General features: G+C 37.7%; 1 protein-coding gene across 1 annotated transcript in view; it reads left to right on the top strand.

The window, feature by feature from the left end:
• Window positions 1–1440: 1440 nt before the first annotated feature.
• LOC122147152 (pro-neuregulin-3, membrane-bound isoform-like) overlaps window positions 1441–15445 on the top strand; it is a 56564-nt gene continuing 42559 nt past the window's right edge. Inside the window, exon 1 of the mRNA XM_042768302.1 lies at window positions 1441–1475. Coding sequence (XP_042624236.1) covers window positions 1441–1475 — 35 coding nt within the window. The remainder of the gene's footprint in view (window positions 1476–15445) is intronic.

The raw sequence follows: 15445 nt of genomic DNA, 5'->3' as shown, positions 1-15445 counted from the left end.
AACATCTTAGTTACGTATGGTAACCCACGTTCCTTGAAGGGGGGAACGGAGACGTCACGTCGGTGACCGATGAATTGGGATATCTCTTCAATAGACCAATCTACTTCGAGTGTAAACTAAACGAGCCAATGCACATTGGTATGCAATTATTGCATCCAGCTGCCTCTGATCACAGCGTGAGTATAATAAGGCAGCAGGTGCAATGCATACCTTGGACACGTAGCCGAGCCGGGGCCTCAGGATTACCTGGGAGTTAGCCTTCCCAAACTCTAGGCATGCAGGTCCCCTACCCTCTTGATGGAGGCCAGTGCAAGCGGGAGCAGAGTTTTCAATGAAAGAAACTTAAGCTCAACTGAATGCAAAGGCTCGAATGGGCCCTGCTGTAGTGATTTTAGCACTAGAGTCAGGTCCCTAGAGGGTATAGAGGAGGGCCGGGAAGGATTTAACCTCCTGGCCCCTCTAAGGAACCTGATGACGAGGTCATGCTTACCTAAAGACTTTCCTTAACACAGGGGCATTAAGGAACCGATCTTTGTCGGCGTCCCTCATAACAAACAGACACAAACAAACATGCTCCAGCACTTGCTGCACAAAAGGAAAACATGACCGCAACACTCGCAATTCTTCAGGGGTCTTCTTGTGTGAGAAGACACCATTCGACAAACAGGTTCCACTCAAGGTGTAAGCGTGTTCGTGAGACAGTGCTCCTTGCCGAAGTGATGGTGTTTACTACACTGGGGTAGGTCACCTAGAACCTCTGCATCCCGTCCAAGGACCAGACATGGAGTTTCCAAAGGTCTGGACGTGGGTGCCAAACGGTGACCGTCTCTGAGTCAGTAGATCCTTCCTCAGAGGAATTGGCCAAGTGGGGGCTGTTGCGAGGAGCACTAGTTCGGGGAACCAGGTCCGAGTGGGCTAATATGGCGCCACTAGCAAGACTTGCTCCTCATCCTCCCAGATTTTTGCACAGTGTCTGTGTGAGAACCGGCTTTACTGACGAAACGCCCGTGACAATCGCATGCGATATATCGCCCAGCCCTAGTGTCGCTGAAGAGGCTGGTCTGGGACACTGGCGCATTAAGGAACCAATCTTTGTCGGCGTCCCTCATTTCAACCAGACTCAGCCAGAGATGGCGCTCCTGGACCACAAGTGTGGACATCGCATGACCCAGAGAACTCGCAGTGACCTTCGTTGCTCGGAGCGCAAGGTCAGTGACGGTTCGGAGTTCTTTCAGGACTCCCGGATCGTGACCACCCTCGTACAATTGCATCACTACCGCTTGCTCCACTGGGGGAATCACCGAATACCCCTTAGCTGCACCGCCGTCGAGGGTGGTGAGGGAGGAGAAGCCCACCGGAGATTTCCACTCGAGCCCTGCCCTCTCGGCTGCCCGGGAAAGCATAGCTGTCATCTCTGGATACGATTCAGGCTTTGCCACCATGTCGGAGGGCGGCAGCGCGGTCATCTTCCCGCAGTGGGAACTTGACTCATCCACGAAGGCCACCTCAGCGTGCTTGATGTCCAGACACGTGAGGCAGCAATCGTGACCATCACCCGTTGCCAGGTAACGACCGCACCCAGAAACGCACTGGTGAAATGGCATTCCTTATAAGGACAATCTGTCATCTTTACAAAGATGCACCCGTGAAGCTATTTTAGAGAAATTTGCTCTCTAGGAAATGCTCTTTTAGTGCTGAGGTGCACAGGGGAATTGTCCGCTTGCAACACAACAGGGGGTAGTGCAGCCTGAAGTGTGCAACCCACTCGACTCGGGAATGACCACCGCTGAAGCGCCGTCTCACCAACACACAAAGCTTCTGAGAGCATGCTGAACTTGTAGTTTTACAGCAAACACAGTTGAGCAGAATGATACTAATGCTCTGCTCCGAAGCGAAAAGCTGGTATGCATTGCACCTGCTGTCTTATTATACTCACGCTGTGATCAGTGGCAGCTGGATGCAATAATTGCATGCCAATGTGCATTGTCTCGTTTAGTTTACACTCAAAGTAGATTGGTCTATCGGAGTGATATCCCAATTCGTCGGTCACTGACGTGACGTCGAGAGTGACCGACTGAAAGGGAACAAATGTTATTTGGCTTTCAAATAACTTTTTTATACAAAACTTATATAAAATGAAATAAAATTATACATATCTAATAGAACTTTAAAAATGTTAAGGACATTTTGATAAGGTGCTTGTCTGTATTCCTCACATTTCAAATGCAAATAATCTCAGTTTGACTCATCAGTTTTTCAGAGGCTCTTAGTGTTTGTTTACAGATACGTTTATTTACACTTACTTTTATGTTTGATTATTCAAGATGTGTTATAGCCTATTCTGTTTATATCAGGTCTATAATTAATGGGTCTGCATATAAGGACGCTGCTGGTTTTAAGCTTTAATTGTCCTGAACATGTTATTTAAGAGCTCTTCACAATTTTCTCTCTCTCTCTCTCTCTCTCAACTTGTCCTCTCGTTTTCTTTTAATCATACCAAATCTTTTAATCATACCAAAAGTTTCTGTTTACAATGTGTTTTTGCAGCGTTGAGCGATGTAGCCAATCACTGGCATTTCTGTTGATTTCTTGAACACAATGGCCAATCAGAGGTGTTGAAGAACATCATTGTGCGCCTCTCTCAACCTCTGGGCCCTATGCACTCTGTACCCCTTCCCCACAGTTATGACGCCATGAGGTCATATCAACCAGTCATTTGATTTCCAGTTACAGACGGTAGAAAATTCAGAAAAGAATGGTATGCAATTAATGACTTGGCCAGAGGAGAACTGCCCCCCACCCCACCTCCCCGACTGAGCCTGGTTTCTCCCAAGGTTTTTCCTCCATTTCTGTCACCGATGGAGTTTTGGTTACACTGTCACCATTGGCTTGCTTAGTTGGGGACGCTTGACTGATTGCGAAGACGCTATTGGAAGAGAGCTGAAATGAATGATGACACCACTGAATCATCAATGACACAAAACTGAAAAACTATTTAAATATTCTCCCATTACATAAAAAACAAACTACCTTCCTAAATCAACACTGTAAAGCTGCTTTGACACAATCAGTATTGTATAAAGCACTATATAAATATAGGTGAATTGATTTGACTTGACTTCACTGGCTTGAATATAGTCCCACAATTGATCTTTTTTTTTCCTTCTTTTTTTCACATGTTTTGCATTTGGTGGGAACAATTCCAAAACAGACACATTTCAAGTGAATGAAAGGCACTTAAAACAGGAAGCATCCTGCATTGTGCATGTCCTTATTCCAGATATCAACACACAAGCTGTGGTAAATATAAGTGTGAGGCAGTATGTATTTGATTGCATTACCAGTGCCAGATGTTCACCCGCTGTTTTAGAGCTGTGATAATGAGAATGGTATCAGCAGAAGGGGAGACTCCTGCCCACTCAAATGGAGTGGATCACCAGTAGCAGACCGCCCACTTTAGGACCAGAGCAGATTTTGAATGGAGCTATTCCAGATAGCAAACCCACACACAGTTGGATCCATCTCACTGGCGTCCAGTCTAACCTTCTACATACTCATTCTGTCACTGGAGTCATATTCTCAATTGGAAGCAATTTCTCATGGATTCATAACAAGCATCATACACAACATTGACCTCTGTGTGATTTATTGCGGATAGATATGAAGGCAGATTTTTCATAGCTAAATATCCAGAAAGCAGGAAGTCTACATAGTAAAAAGTGAAGCAATCTGAGATTTGATGTACTTCAGAAAGAAAAAGAAAGAATGAAATACAAAATGTTAGGTTTTTGGAATGCTCTTTGTGAATTTAAAATTGGTCAAAAACTTTGACTAAAAGAAAATTCTAAAAAGAGGCATTCAAGATCTAAACCTCTTCGAAATAAAGAGTTTACACAGCTGTTCCAAAGTTTTGAAAGATTATAAATATGAATATTTATGAAAGAAGTCTGCAAAGCTACATAGTTTATTTCATCAAAACTACAAAAGTAAAAATACAGTAAAGCAAACAAAATACAAATTGTGAAATATTTTTACAATTAAAAACAACGGTTTTCCATTTTAATATATTTTAAAATGTAATTTATTCCCAAGATGGCAAAGCTGAATTTTCAGTGTCACATGATCCTTCATAAATAATTCTGCAGAGATCTTTATTTTTGTGGAAATGTGATGCATTTTTTTTAGAGTAATAAAAATATATATCAAACAAAAAAAAAATTATTATTATAATATGGTAACACTTTAGAATAGGGAACACTTATTCACTATTAACTACGACTTTTCCCTCAATAAATTCCTAATTTGCTGCTTATTAATAGTTAGTAAGGTAGGGATGTAGAATAAGGCATTTATATGTGCTTATTTAATACTAATAAATGGCTAATATTCTAGTAATATTCATGCTAATAAGCAACTGGTTAAGAGACCCTAAAATAAAGTGTTACCTATAATTTAGATGTAGTTTTGATTGTAACCATGACAGGCAACAGTTACCTTTTGTTATTATACTTTAAATTATTTTGGTTAATTTAACCTACTGTACATATGGTGATGCTAAATCATACTCTTGAGTTGAATCATTTATTTAGATGATAACTTGAAGCATATCTTTTAGGTTACCTGACAAAACATTTTTTCAGTGTCAGAACATTTAGACCTTTTTACTGAAAAAAAGAGGTCACCGCAGCAAGGGTTCCAATATATTGTTCTTGACGTCACCCCACACATTGCTATAGTAGGTAATGTGATCTCCTCACACACAACAGCTGCTGCTGAATCAGGCTTTCAGTGTGAGTGCATACGGCCAGATGCACTTGACTTGATGTTTCAGATGGGCATTTGTGTCCAATGCTTGTCATGATGGATGCCTCCATGCACCATCAAGTAAAGGTAGATATTTTCCCATCACCAGGAGATTCTTTCATGCCAAGTTTCTCTCTGTTTTTCTGTCAGAGAGGCCCAAATCTTCAGCCCATCAATACACAAGCTGGCACATGACTTATTGTGTAAGTTCCTGGCTCTAGTTATGTAATGAGAAATACTCTTTTCTCTCTCCCGCTCTCTCACTCTCGCCATAGGCATCTGTCAGTGTTGGAATGAACAGGGACTCATCAGTGGAGTTTTCCCCTCAGAGGCCTGTACACTAACACGGCCAGATGGAGCCTGGGCTCACTTGGCACCAGCCAAACCAGCACCCAGGCAATATGCAGGGAACTCGAGCATTTTAATCCCCCACTCTCCTTCTCTTCCTTTGTCTGATACACACATTTTATTTACCCATGTATTTCTTTCACATTCCTTCTTTATCTGTGATGTTGGTTTACAACCAAACAGTTGTCCCCTTCAAGGGCTTGTGCACTCGACCCAGCAAAAAAATGTTTGACTTGACCCCTGCTTTTGTTGCTAGTAACTGTAGTGTAAAATGTAGTTTTGTGCATTTTTTAACCTTAAGAAGGAATTTTTACTTGACATTATGCATTTTTTAGTTTCCTGATATACAGTACACTATGTTCTAAAGTTTGCGTTAAAATTTTAGGGAAAAGATTATTATTATTATTATTATTATTATTATTATTATTATTATTTGATTTTGAAGTTTAAGTTTTCTTTACCATAACTGTAATAAATTAATCAACTGTGCCAATAAAGACATTTTTAATGTTACTTAAAAATATATTTCAAATAAAATGCTGTTTGAACAGAACGTATCAAGCGTTTCAAACTAGTTGCTTATTAGCATGCCTATTATTAACATATTGGCTGTTTATTATTACTTATAAAGCACATATCCTGCATGACCATATTGTACATCCCTAAGCATATTTTAACAGCTTAACAGCTACCTTACTAACTATTAATAAGCAGCAAATTAGGAGTTTATTGAGGCAAAAGTTGTAGGTAATGTTTTTTTAATAGCGAGAATTGAACCTTAAAATAAGGTGTGGCTGTAGTGTATTGTACAGTGCATGATGGAACAGTAAACACCTTGATTGTGGTAAGCTGGACTTTATAGAAACTGGCTTGGTGGTAGAAATGCCGAGGCTCATGAAGCAAAGCTTTCCTAAACAGTTTCTGGACGTCGGCCCTCATATTTTAATTCACCTACAGATCACACTTTGATATCATTGAAACGTAAAAGCTACTTTTTTTCACAAAATGTTTGTAATTTAACACAAGGATGAATGGCCTGGATGATTTTGAAAAAAAAAAAAAAAAAAAAAAACCTTGATGTCTCTTACAAGGGCCCTCGAGTAGTGTGTGATGTTTTTGAGAAACACAGTCCACAAAGCAGACTGCTTTAATTTTCCTCTCCTCTCTTCTCTTCTCCCAGAAAATACATTCCTTTTTTTCTTGGTTGAAACCCTGAAGACCATGAATTTGCAGTTCTTATTTTAGCAAGGTCCTTTAGATGTTTGTGAGTGGAGTGTGTGAGTACATATGAGTACATGTTTGTGTGTGTGTGTCTATGTCGGAGTGCCTGTAATTAATATCAAACCACAGAGCCAGTCCCAAGGCAGGCTAGAGCAGATCTGTAAGCGTCGTCTTCTGATGTTCTAATTATTTCAACCTCTTCTCTGCTTTGCACTGTCACCTTAATGAGTTTTCTCACTCTTCTTGGAATCAATTTGGGAGTCAAGAATAAGACTTTTGAAAAACTTTTCACCCCAGTGGTTAAATGTAGGGGCCTGAAAAAGCTTGATTTTAATTCTTAGATAATGTAAATAAAGCAAAAATAAATAAATAACAAATAAAATACAAAATAATAATCATTTTCCTACTTTATTTGATTGTTTCAAGATATTGACAAGATAAGTAATGCATATCAAACCAGGTTTTCTGTTACAGTATATTCTGCTTTTTAAAATCGATTCAAGAGTCATAGCACTTCAGTTGGATAAATGCATTTCTTTAAAATTTGCATTGAGTTAAAGGGATGGTTCAAGCAAAAAATTAAAATGTTGTGTTTATTTTCTCGCTTTCATAGTATTTTTTTTTTATTTGTATTTTATTTTTTTCTGCCCCATACCTTGGAAAAATTTGGTTACCAGCATTTTCATTCTTAATTGCTTAGAACTTGCATACAATTTTTAATGCATTTTTTTTTATGAATAAAGTATGATAAGTAACTTAGAAATCTAGCTTGTTTGTAATGAATAAGTCATGTTTTGTAGGAGGTGTTTTTGATTGCTTTTGACAGTTTATGTAAGCTGTTTTGTGTTATTTATTACTTCTGCATTAAATATTTTTGAAAACTTTCTAATTATAATACACACTTTGTGCTGTATTGGGATTGAATTAGCATTGACTAAAACACTTTCACAAGACTGTTCTGTTGCATACAAGCTATTTTAAGCTTATTTCTCCCTACTTGACTTAATGTGCTGAGGCTTCATTTAACAGCTATTGACATGAGACATTAAACATGAGTCATCATTATTCTCGTATAGCATTTGTGTATACATGTATAATTACACTACAATGAAAAGAGATAAAATGAGGGAAAATGTTCAGCTCCAAAGTTTATTACCATATCATTTGCACACATCATTGAAAAGGATGCTGAGCATGACATTTAAAAAAAAAAAAAAAAATTGTTTGTTTGTTTGTGACCCAAATCAAACGTGATCATCCATTTGATATATTATGTTGGGCTCCAGAATAAAAAGCTCAGATGTCTATTAGGAAATACAAAAAGTTTCACGCACATTATATTATATTAAAAATGAAAATGTTTTATGAAAAAGGGAAGAGGGAAGAAGCTGACTGTTTAAATCAATCAAATCTGTTTTTGTTTTTTTTTAAACATTTTGTTCATGTTTAATCTGTTTTATCATGTGTTGAAATCAGTGTTTCTAAGTGTCTAAATACAGATTGCTAAATATTTGTGTAAATTTCCTCTGATGTTGATCTGCACTGTGATCACTGAAGCCTGTATTTGGATCATATTAAGATCATTCTGATCTGACTGCTTCAAAAATCAAATCCATCAAACAAGTACACCAAAAGGGTCAAGACATGAATGACTTGAAACTCAGATTAACACACTAGCATCGCTTGAGATTTAACTAAATCCAGATTCAGAACATCCACTTGACAAAATCTGATTTAAAAAAAAAATGGCCAGTGGTTAGCATTATTTAAAATGCAGAGATAAGAGGCCTGGTTATAAAGTTGTTTGAATGCTCTGGAGGAGGCTGTGTGATAAGAAAGGGAATTTTAAATGCTTTGCTTATCAAGCTTTCATTGGCATTTCTTTTTGAAGGGGTGGATCAACAGTCACATCACACTTGTGGCAGCTTGAGCTCTTGCATGTATTCAGAGCTCATGCTGCGGTCAGGCTCTGTTACATGCTGGAGTGAATGTACCAAGGCCTCAGAAGCCTAGCTTTTCTCCCTGTTTTATACATAGAAAGAGAAGAGCAGAACTGTGATTCTGCCAGAAGCACAGATTGAAGGAGGCTAAAGATCAAAGCTGCTCTTTCCCATTCAATGAAATTACATATATAATTTATAATATTGTGAAATATTATTACAGTTTAAAAGAAATGTAATTTGTAAGAAATGTAATGGGTGAATATAAGTTTTCTCCTTTTTAAAATTACCCTTTTTTTTATCGAAACTTTTGATATTGTATCACAGTTTATATAGGATTATCTTAAAATTGCAACATGAAACCAACAGCCAGTGATTACTGTGCATTTGTATTGAACAGACAGAGCAGACAGACCTTTTCCAACTAAGTTTGAATGTCCTCTTGCATCCTAAATGAAAACTTCAATAACTGTATGGGGGTTTTCTTAAAGAGATTTCTTTTTTAGTCCATACAATGAAGGTCAGCACTCACCCCAACTGTGCGGTTAACAAAAGTTTACAAAATATCTACTGAAAAAGTTTGTTGCAACTGACTGTTGATCTCAAAAGTTGGTTTATTTAATGTCATTCAGCATTTTTTTACAGCTTAGTTAACAAAATCATATTATCTTTCTCCTTAGCTTAGTCTCATAACTGTGGTGACAGTATTGTATAGCATGACAGGGTTGAGTGTTGTATTTACCAGTGGCTCTTTTCATGCTTCATGTTGCTTTAAGCTTATCCCCTATGGTTACCAAATAAAGAGAAAGTGGGAACATGTCACAGTTTTATGTCATGGTGTTTAGCTATGTGTATTTACACTGTAATAGACAGTAAGTTGCCAGGGCTGGGTAGGTTCGAGCAAAGCTGCTAAAAAGGCAATATGAGTGTTTTCAAAATCTACCATATGTTCTCTGTTGAATCTTTGATTTATGTTGCGCAATAGTCATCTCACTTTATTCGCCTCTTCTCACATCTGCCGGCAGCCACTGAAATTGCATGTTAAAAGTTAAAAGAAACACCTGTCACAGGCTTGAAGTTGATGGCAACATAAATACGAGTGCATGTACAGCTTTAGTCAAGCTTCTAGAAGAGTCCCTTACACTTATTCAGGAAGGAAAGAGAGGAATTAGCTTTCCATGCATCTCCACTCATGTTTTGAAATGAGGAGGGTCAGCCAAAGGTGAGCATAAGTACGCGAGACAAGTCAAGCTATCTTTTATTTTCAGGATTGCTGACACCAGAATGTAAATTATTTAAGGAGGCCATGGCAACAAATAAGGGAAGTAAGAGAGCTCTCAAAGTCAGCACATTTGTATATAAATTAAATGCGGCATACCTAAAGGCTGGAATAAACTACATGACTTTTAAAATCTGTGCAGATTTAAAAACACAAGGCATCATACACTAGCCTACTTTGAAAATGGTTACATAAAAAAGCATGATCATCATACACTAAACCACTGAGGATCACACACTACCAGGCTTTCAAGTCATTCTGAACACAAAATACTCATGGAGAAATGTGCCTCATTGATAGGAGACACATGACAAATTAAAATAATACATTTTCTAAAATTGGCTTAAAAATATCAAACAAGTTTGATATCCTCTGACAGGTTAAAAAAAAAAAAATCAGAGTCTGTGCCACAATATTCCTCCCTATTTTAATGGTAAAAGGATAGTTCCTAGTCTTGGTATTGTGAATGTTCTTGGTTTATATACATCCATTCACATGTGTTAAAAATAATTTATCAAGATGGCACATTTTTTCCCCGCATAAGAGTAAAGCAACCTACAGTAAGCTCATTTGGATAAATGTGCCTCTGCCTACATTTTTGTAGGCCTATACATGTACTTATACATACAATTCACTGCCGTTTACAGCTGAAATGACAGTAAAGTGGCAACAACTTCCATTTCAAACAAATTTTGAATTATTGGTAGATTATCAATTAATAAACACTTATTTTTGCACAGATCCTTGCATAATAAATATTTTTCGACTTCAAAACACTCCATAGTGCATGATTTGTAAACGTATACATTTTGACATTTGCATCACATATCCAGCTCCACATGTACAGCTTTTTTGAAGTAAACTTGCTTGGTAGATCACCTGGTACAATGTTGAACTTGCATTGCAGGGCTAATGTACAAGTCGTGTGACACAGTCATGATAAAACAGAATTAAAAAGTTGTAGAAGCATAATAAAAATACACTGCCAGAATCTCGTTCATCTGTTTTTTCGGATCAATCTGAATTCACCACTTACTAGACATTTCAATGTTAAAGGTGTTGCGAAACGAGTACAAAACAACTTAATATCATTTTACAGAAATGTCACGACAGGTATGTCTTTTTCAGAGAGCTTGGGTTTGTAGTAAGAAGAAGGTCCATTTCCTTAAATCACATTGCGTATCAGTTCTTGAACAAATTTAATGTGTCTAAACTACTTTCCCTTCTTTCATATTATCCTCTAACTTTCATCAACGTAGGACAGTGCATATGCCAGTGCCTGAAACTAGATTTCAGACAGCCAACCTGAAATCAGACCCTCTCTTGGCAGTGCTAATAAGTGCTATTCGATCAGCTCAGAGACAAGGTTATTGCTGAACCAATGCGGTCAAGATGAAAAAGAAAAAAAAATGCTGAATATTGTGGCGAGGGATAATCATTCTATATTGAGATTGAAGACCAAATATTGTATTAACATAAGTTAGTTCCTTAATAAAAGTGCATTATAGCCATTTACACTGAGGTATTCTAATACTTATAATCTGATAGCACAAAGTCGAATTTAAAATTAATATTAATGTAAACTTTTTTTAGAGCTCCAAGGATACTACCTGGCACAATAAAACTGAGCTATTAATTTCTCTCTCATTTACATTAACCATACGAAGAAAGGCCAGTGACAGAGATGCCCGAGATGTTCTTAGAGTCTCTCTCGTCTACATTCCCCAGCATACTGCCAGTTGACCAGGGGTGCAAAACTACAGAGAAAATGGCTCTCTGAGAGCACTTCAGAGTACCTGTACCCTCTCACAGTTCAGCAGATCACAGCAGGTGAATGCTAGCCTCTGTGCTGATAATGGATACTTCACTAGTGCACTGTCAAGCTCATTGGATGATGCCGTGTGGGTCTGTGATAATGATAGTTTAAATGGAACAAGTCACTGCGATGTCCAATGGTGTTTGCTTGAGTGTGATTTTGGGGCTTGGGGAAATGGCTTGGCACTTTAAATACCCTTTCACACCACTGAAAATCAATTGACTCTGCGTCTTTTTTGTGTGCATGTTGAAAGTGGCCACAGGTATGATCATGTACAAAATGGTCAAAGGTTACAAAAGAGAAATCCATAGTTTCTGCTTTGTTTAAGGTCCAGGAAATTGGGTTTTGTCAAATATCAAATCTTCAGTGCGAATCGATCCCTTCCCAGTGCTTTTAAATATTGGTACATACGTCACTTCATACTTTAAACAGACATTGCCTCACTTTCTGCCTCATTTAATTAGATATCTGTTCTACAATTCACACTCTCTGAATATTGTTTTACTGTTCAATTAAGATTATAATATATACAAAGATCATTTTCAAAAGCCTAATCTAATTTGTTACCATCACCTACGAGTTGCTGTTGTGCTGTAGGTTATCACAGCCATACTTGATATTTGGGGCAAAAATAGCACTATTACTAGTATGATAATGCTTTTATGCAAACCGTAAATTGACCTGCAAAAAGACTGTATTTACTGTATTCCAGTCAGTTCATTTGGATGCTTCCTGTCTCTCATGAAATTACAGCTTAGTGTGGATGATTTGTGGTGTAAATGCTTGTGCACCAATTAAAAACAAATCTCAGATGTCTTGGTTATGATTTGCTTCTCTTTAGACTAACAGACGTGGATTCCAACATAAAAAAAAGAAAAATGAACAGCTGAGAAGCCAGAGTAAACGCAGCATGATTAAACACCGTAACTTGTTCTAAATCTCAAAACGCTGTGTGAGTAGCCTGGTAACATACTCCAGATCTCATTCCTTTTAATTAAAGGTTCTTATGATAAAACTATCAGGTTTGCTTTAATTGGTATTTATGCATTTTGCTTCTATACTGTTGTCTGTTACATTTCCTATTATGAAATTATGAACTCCATAAATGGGTTTCACATGGTTTACCTGATTGTGATAAACACACTGAAGCCTGATCATTAGCAGTGCATAGTTAAATGTGCATGTTCTTCTCACATTCTGCAAGAATCTGACAGCTGGAGGCTTGGTATTTATATTTATCTGTGCCTGTAAAGCTGCCTTTTCGTTAGAATGATCTACACCTCCTTCCAGCATCCTATCCCCCTCCCCCATTTGTTCCTGCTAATTAATGACTGTGGTGCTAATTAAAAGCCAGGCAACACTCAATACATTCTGGGTCCTTGAGAAATATTAACATTTTCTTTTGCAGGTCTCAGAGACTAATGAATATTCCACTGCAAAATTTCCAAGGAAAATTATAGGGTTGGGAGGAATATGAAAGTGACAAAAAAGACAACGTATGCTATATATAGGCCTATATTATACAGAAGAAATGAATGATTTCACACAGGCGGTCCTGTAACATGACAGGGCCTCATGGAGTATGGAAAAAATAATTTGACCATAGGCTAGTCAATTAAATGAGACATGAGTATTTCATGTTAATATAACCATAACACTATACTATGTGCACAAGAGAAGAAAAGATTGTATGAAAGAAAAGGCCTCCGCTTTGGCTGTATGCTGAGCAACAGGAAGCCTCCTACTGCGTTAAACATGTATCATCTTTCCACATAAATCAAGCCTGTGAACAAAATGTCTGTGCGGGGCAAGATAAAAGGAGGCAAGCAGCCCAAATGTGGTGTCTTGGGTACAGTTCCACACCTCCACCTCGTTCTTTCCATTCCCCACATTTTAATTGCCACTGTTTGCCAATTGCCACAGCTCATACTGGGCCCAATAATGACTGTTCCTCACAATGTTGCCATAGCACTTGATCTCTCTTTTAATGATCCTCCTTCTGTAAATTTGTACTGCATTAGTTTCTTATCTCACAGATCTTTATCAGCTTCACTTGCCTGTGAGCACATTAATTGGGGAGAGATTAATTGACCACAGATCCTTCAGGCATGACCTATTCGCTATGTAAAGCACAGAGTTGCCCATTTGCGCTACTGATTTGATTACTGACTCACAGCCCTCTATAGCTCCTTGTGAGCAATTAGTGTAAAATCTTTACTAACGACACATATGACAGTTACATTCAATTAGTCATATGCAGATTTCTACTATAGAACGAGGAGTGATAATTGTTAACATCAGATTGGACAAGGGTGTAAAAATTATATCACTGTGATGCAATTTATAGGAAACACTGTCTTTTATAATTTCTGTGTAAATCATTCGTAAAATCATGTTTATGTAAATTGGCATGTTAACAATTTATCCAAGAATGGTTTTATGAACAATTTACATAGAAATGTGTTCTTCTTGCATTTCATGAATGAGGCCCAATGAATATTTGTTGCTTTGGTAAGCTTAAGATTTGGGGTTTTGAGTGAGAAAAGACAATTATTCAAATGTATTCAAAATTATTCAATTTCATCAGTTTTCTGTGGTTCTTCTGGTAATAAGGAGGAAAAAATCCAGAACGATACAGAAAGTAAGTCTGTTCCATGAGCGCAGCAACACCTTTGTAACAGTGCTTAATTTGTACAATACAAAAAGACAGGCTGTTAGACTGAAAACAATCCACTTCAGAGAACTCAAGGCTTGGAAAATGTGGCGAATTATACTCGGTAGTTTGATAGAATGATCAGCCAGGACTGGGACTTTCACTCTTTTTATCACTCTGCTTGTTGTGTTTGCGAGTTCCTGACAGACTGTCAGTCTGTCCATTAGTGGTTGCAATGAATCTTGCAGATTACATATCATCACTACACCAGTAGGTGACAACAACCTCCCTTCTATAGATAAATTAAATAATTCATTCAACTGATTCATTCAAAAAACTGAATCATTCTGGAAGAATACAAGCAGCGGTCTTTATTAATGAATCATTCATTCAACCAATTTATTCAAAACACTGATTCATTCTGGGACAAAACACCGCTACTGTTTATGATGCAATGGGTTTGCTACGGCCTTGTTTCAAACTGCTGTTGTAGGTGAAGCAAAAATATATTGCCTAAGGGTGTTTTCACACCTGGCAAATATGAACACAGCAATCACTCTCAGATTCAAACCAAAATAATCAGCCCAAGATTGCCTGAATGAGGTAGTAATCACAGCCCAATTGAAAACGAACTCTGGAGCAGTTGCTTGTGGTAAGAACGCAATCTGATCCAATGGACCAACAAACTAAGCAATATTATAATTCATAATGTGGGTGAGCAGATTTCTTATTTCAGTTGAAAACAAAAGAGCTGCTCTGCTCATTACTTTTCTCCAAAACAGGTGCATTGCAAGAATGCTGTCCAGACTACATTCCCACTCTAACTGTATTAATATATTACAATTTAAGTCCTTCTTTTGGAAGAAAGCAAATTTATACAGGTGTGATAATTGCATGAAAAGTAAGCAATATGATATGGTAACTATACATAGCTCAGAGAAAACTGCTGATCCAGGCAAATGCTCTATATTTATTTGTGTTATATATAAAATAAAAAAATAAAGAAAAAAATAAGAAAGAAAAAAGATTCAGTCTTTAAAATGTATTTATTTTTCATTTGGGAACTTGGAAACATACAGCCTAAGCAATATGCAGCATTAAATTGAGCTCTTGCTCATCTGTGAAAGGATGAAATGTGCTGTATAACCAACAAAAGCCTATGCTATCTGTTGAGGCTCGTGTGCATGGCATATGCATATGCTCTGTTTGTACTCTGCCATTTAGAGCCAGGGATATTTTCCTTTGTCACATTGCTCTCCTGACTCAACTAGCTGAAAGCAGGATTAGCCACCAGTGTCTTTGAAAAGTCAAGAAGTGAGGGAAAAATGAGGATAAAGTGATGACAGGATGGAGGGGGGAGGGGAAGCAAGAAAGGCAGAAACAGA

This window comes from Cyprinus carpio, chromosome A13 (assembly GCF_018340385.1).
Source record: "Cyprinus carpio isolate SPL01 chromosome A13, ASM1834038v1, whole genome shotgun sequence".
Lineage (NCBI taxonomy): Eukaryota > Metazoa > Chordata > Actinopteri > Cypriniformes > Cyprinidae > Cyprinus > Cyprinus carpio.
Note: the sequence above shows the minus strand (reverse complement) of the source record. Positions and strands in the feature narration are given on the sequence as shown.